The sequence below is a fragment of the Haplochromis burtoni genome, unplaced genomic scaffold, assembly GCF_018398535.1.
Source record: "Haplochromis burtoni strain Fernald_Lab_line unplaced genomic scaffold, NCSU_Asbu1 Contig_70, whole genome shotgun sequence".
NCBI lineage: Eukaryota > Metazoa > Chordata > Actinopteri > Cichliformes > Cichlidae > Haplochromis > Haplochromis burtoni.
This window is the reverse complement of record NW_024582431.1, coordinates 561,755-566,943: the sequence shown is the minus strand read 5'-3', so window position 1 is coordinate 566,943 and position 5,189 is coordinate 561,755. Positions and strand designations below refer to the sequence as shown.

The window sequence follows — 5,189 nt, the reverse complement described above, 5'->3', positions numbered from 1 at the left end:
TAACTGACTGCAGACACAACGGGCTTGGAGTCCACGACTGTGGTCACCATGAAGATGCCAGTGTCGTATGTGAATGTAAGTTAAAGTTCTTACATACTGAAAAATTGAAATAATGAAATCTTTTATCTTATATTATATTATATTATGACATGGAAGTACTCATGCTGGCCTCATTTGGTATTTCCTATTTCATCTGCTTTCATTTTTTATTAGTGACCTCATGTCTTTTTCTTTAGTCCAGCAGCCTCCACTCCAGACTTCACAGTTAATTTGTGGCCGTGATAAAATCCAAGTAGGTCTGCATATGGGCAGCATGTCATCCTCCGGTTTGAACCCCTTCTCGGGCAACCTGGCTTCCAGCAACTGTTCCTGGGTCAGAGTCCGTGATGATTATGTTTGGTATGAAATGGAGGCTCGGGCAGGTGCCTGTGGAAATGTGCTGAGGGTAAAGACTTATTTCTTTTTCCTATTGTTTAACTGTCCCATTAAAAAACACTACTGTTCAATTAATTTGTGATAAGGTGGCTGTAGACTGTGTTTTGGCATCAAATGGCTTTTTCGTTATCCAAGGAGAAAAAAGTGAGCAACAGCAGTCAGAGACTTCAGAAGGATTCACTGTATTAACCCCTGTGGACATGTCTCTGGTGATTAGACTTTCTCTAGGTGACATGATTTCTGAACTGACTGAAAATGTCATCATCTGTCTTTCAGACCAACAGCACACATGTCATCTACTTCAACAGTTTATTCATCTACCCTCTGGCTAATTTGTCCTTCGCTCTTCCTGTGGGTCTTCCCTTCTCCTGTGCTTATCCCCTGGACACAGACGCCAGCCTGAATGTAGCTATCAGGCCAGACCTGTAAGTTCATTGAATTTAACTGCAGCATCACTTAGTATATGTTATTATTACCCCACTCTTTTCAATTATTCTGTTAACAAACTGCAATAATTAAGATGAATCTTGTTTACTGTGTGTGTTTCTTTTAACCATTCATGAGAGAGTAAGCATGCATTACTGTGGGCTGTTTGTAATTTAACATGACCACTGAAAGTCATTTTCAGATCCTTCATGCATAAACTTAAGTGCTTTTAGTTGTGAGGCTACTTTCCAAACAGCGTTACAGTTTGTTTAGAAAGCTCCACATTAAGTTGTTTACAGTTAACAGTTTGCTGCCTAGTTGTAGTTTAAAGATATGTTTTGTAATTATTCAATGCAGAATTTAACAAACATTTACCACCAGGAGGCAGCGTTTTACCAGTGCAAATGTCTTTTTAGTCGCACAATTTCCTCAAGAGACTTTGTTGCTTTTTGCTCAAAATACATATATATCTTGGACTTTATAAAATAAAGTTTATAAAATAGAATAAACAAAGTCTTCTTTCCAGTCAGAGAAGGGAGATTTGTCAGTTAACATAACAAAACATGTTTACTGGATTAAAACTCTAGTGTTAAAATTAAATCAGCTATATAATCTGTTATTTAGGCAGTGTTTTTTCACTTGTTCAACTACTTGAGTCTATGCACTTGAAGCACTTTTTATCTGCACATGCTCACATACCAATGGATGCATGTTTAGCACCATCTCCAAAGACATTTCCAGCATATGGTCTGGAGGAGCTGGGGCTCGAACCATCAGACTTTTGAAGAAAACAAATCCAAAGCTGTCTTCTTACACAAACCAGGAAAAAGACAGAATAGCAGCAAGTAGTGTGTGAGTAGTACTAATTGCATTATATAATTTTCTTTCCCTTTGTCAGGTTCACTGGAGGAATTTCAGGTTCGGGTCCAAAAGCTCGAGCCTCCATGTCTCTGTTCCGCAACTCCAACTACACTGAGTCTTATCCACCAGGCCAAGTCTTCCTCCCAGTGGGTTCACCTCTGTACGTGGGCATCTCTGTGGAGGACACAGACCCAGTTTTGGCAGCTGTTCTGGAGGACTGCTACGCCACTCACTCACCAAACCCTGATGATCCCACACAATATCCTCTCATCCAGAACAAGTATGTGCATCTCTCCAACCTCACCAATGCTTTGTGAGATACAGTGAAGTGTGTGGACCCTGCTGATCTCCTCCCTCCTCTCTCACAGGTGTCCCACTGACCGCCTAAAGGTGTCAATAGTTGAGAGCGGCTCGTCCCTCCGAGCTCGTTTCTCTGCTCTGCTCTTCCTGCTCCAGGGTGAATACAGAGACATTTACCTTCACTGCAGCCTCAGCCTGTGTAACCAGAGGAACTACAACTGTGTACCAGTGAGTTCCACATTTCACTTTTGCAGTACTCCATAATCCAAAATGGTTTCTCTGGTTTAAATCCTATATCTCTTTTCTCATTCTTTTGCCCTTTGTAGTCGTGCACAAGTAGGGCACATCGCTCTGTTTCCAACTCAGCTTTTATGAATCCCGTCACCATTGGACCGATCACTTGTGAGTATGAATTAAAACCTGGATTCAGAGCTCATGTCTTGACATAGTGATTTATATTAAACTAATAACTGCCATATCAACTTTTTCTTCTTCTTCTTTTTTTTTAGTGGACAAGCCAGCTGAGTGATCTGGAACATCCAATAACATTCTGTAGTGTGAAATTAACTGCCAGAACTCTGTTTTCAGAAGAGAGATGATTTAAATATAATATTCACAAATATTTTACACATATTTTTTGATATTATGTTCCATTTGGGCTTTTTTTCATTGTATAACTGCAAACTGTCCAAATAAGGTATGCATCCTATTTGTAAAAACTATACCTTGATGCTAGAATGTGAAACCAACTGGGTGATAAACTGCAAAGCCACCAAGTATCACAGTTCACACACTCTAATCATACACATTACATTTCATTGCACCGTATGAAAATTGCAGAGAAGGTATTAATTCAATTCAATGCAATTTTATTTATAAAGTGCCGAATCAGAACAACTGTTTCCTCAAGGTGCTTTATGTTGTAAGGTATAGACCCTACAATAATACAAAGAAAACAGAGAAAACACCAACAAACATATGACCTCTATGGCCAAGTGCTTTGGTGACAGTGGGAAGGAAAAACACACTTTTAACAGGAAGAAACCTCCACCAGTTTCTTTCTCTCGAGTCCGAACTGGAAGTTTGTTCCTCAGAAGAAGGGCATGAAAGCTGAAGGCTCTGCCTGCCATTCTACTTTTAAATATTCTAGGAACCACAATAAAGCCCGTAGTCTGAGAGTGAAGTGCTTTAATGGGGTGATTCAATACTATAAAATCATTATGATAAGATGGGGCCCGATTATTCTAGACCTTGTGTGTAAGGAAGAGGATTTTAAATCTGATTCTGGATTTAACAGGAAGCCAGTGAAGAGAAACAAATATCGGAGAAATCTGCTCGCTTTCTAGTCTGTGTCAGTACTCTTGCTGCAGTATTTTCGATCAGCTGGAGGGTTTTCAGGGAATTTTTAGGACATCCTGATAATGAATTACAGTAGTCCAGCCTAGAAGTAATAAATGCCACCATTTCTTCTTTTTGTTTTGCGGGATAAATCAGCTCGGTGAGCTTGTAACATCCTGTAATATCAGAAAGACTTTCTATGATGTAATTAAATCCTTTTTTCAAATTCATTCTATATGATTTAATCAAACTGATGTTACATTGTAGAATTTAATATGTTATTTCACATGTTATATGCTAAGTACATTATATCCAACCTTATTATTATATTCACAAAACATTTTCTTTATTACTGGAACTAATATAATCTTTTTCAAAAAAACACTGGATTCCTCTCTGGGTTGGTTTACTGACTTTCCATATTTTGATAAACTGCCATTAAATTTGGGATGGGTATCAACAGTCAAAGAAGGAGGATTTGAATGACTTTGGTTAACAGATGACTTTTCCTCTGGCGTCACCATGAGGTTGTCATTTGTATTACATGATGAAAATCAGGTCTGTAAGCTTTTGGACAATGACCGTTTCTGTGATCTTTCCTCTGTACACTGCAACACTGAATTTTCTAGATATGAGTGAAGTGCAGATTCCAGCTTGAATTCAAGAGGTTTTTACAAAAGTACAGCATTAACAGCTTAGTCAGGCCATCATTTGACTTAAAGACATATATACCTATGAGCAAGATAATGAAGAGTTCACGAGTGGTCAAATAAAGAAGGAGTATGATCCAGAATATACCACATCACCAGGTAATGTCATGGCCTTGGCATGTATGGTTAAGAATAGAAACAAGTTAACTTTGTGTTTACTGATGATGTGACTCCTGGTGATGAGTACACGACTGTACTTTCTGCTCAGATTAAACAAAATCCTGCAAGAATTTCTCAAGGCAACGAAATGGGATATTCTTCAATAGACACATCAGTCACTGATCTGAACCCTAGTAGACCATAGTTTACAGTTACTGAAGGCAGAAAGACCCACAAACAAGTAACAACTGAACATGGGCTCAATAAAAGCCTGTTAGAGCATCTCAGAGGAGGAGCCACAGCATTTGGTGATGTTCACACGTCCCAGTTGCTGTCTTGGTAGCCGGGGATCGGTCTGCCAGGGCCTCCGCTCCTGGCTGCTGCCCGACACACGATGCACCCGACCCCTGTGATACCTCCTGCGGGTGGTGGGCCTGCAGGACGATGGGCCTATGTCCTTTTTTCGGGCTGTGCCCGGCTGGGCTCAATGGACTAAGGCCTGGCCACCATACGCTCGCCCTCGGGCACCCTCCCTGAGCCTGGCTCCAGGGAAGGGCCCTGGTAACCCTATCCCAGGCAGGGTGAACTGTTCTCTTCTCATAATGGTCTTCTGAACCGCTCTTTGTCTGGTCCCTCACCCAGGACCAATTTGCCATGGGAGACCCTACCAGGGGGCAGAAGCCCTCAGACAACACAGCCCCTGGGATCCCTGGAACACACAAAACCCTCCACCACGATAAGGTAGCGAATCGCGGAGGGGGATTGGTGATGTTCATGGATTCTAAACTTCAGGCAGTTATTGAGAGCAAAGAATCCTCATCCAAGTATTCAAATGTAAAATTATGTTATTTTATCTAGTTAATTTTGAACCTCTGAAATACAGAACTATGTATAAAATGGCTTCCTAAGCAGTTAATAGTTTTGTTAAACCCTTTGAATTAAAGCTGAAGGTCAGCCCTTCAATAACATCTCGACTTTATTATTTAACCTCCTAAGACCTGAACTCTTTCACGGCATGCA

General features: G+C 40.5%; 1 protein-coding gene across 1 annotated transcript; it reads left to right on the top strand.

Annotated features, from left to right (window-relative positions):
• Nucleotides 1–5,189, top strand: LOC102295752 (uromodulin). The gene is made up of 7 exons (XM_005925083.3): nucleotides 1–75; nucleotides 237–445; nucleotides 712–860; nucleotides 1,760–2,002; nucleotides 2,091–2,250; nucleotides 2,349–2,424; nucleotides 2,532–5,189. The coding sequence occupies exons 2-7, from the start codon at nucleotides 305–307 to the stop codon at nucleotides 2,549–2,551; spliced, it is 789 nt and encodes a 262-aa protein (XP_005925145.1). The 5' UTR covers nucleotides 1–75; nucleotides 237–304; the 3' UTR covers nucleotides 2,552–5,189.

Bases quoted from the DNA above. Each gene is read 5' to 3' on its own strand.
- LOC102295752 (XM_005925083.3), top strand. From the start codon at position 305: ATGGGCAGCATGTCATCCTCCGGTTTGAACCCCTTCTCGGGCAACCTG. The intron at 2,003-2,090 runs GTATGTGCATCT...CCTCTCTCACAG, and splicing joins TATCCTCTCATCCAGAACAA to GTGTCCCACTGACCGCCTAA. The intron at 2,425-2,531 runs GTGAGTATGAAT...CTTTTTTTTTAG, and splicing joins CACCATTGGACCGATCACTT to TGGACAAGCCAGCTGAGTGA.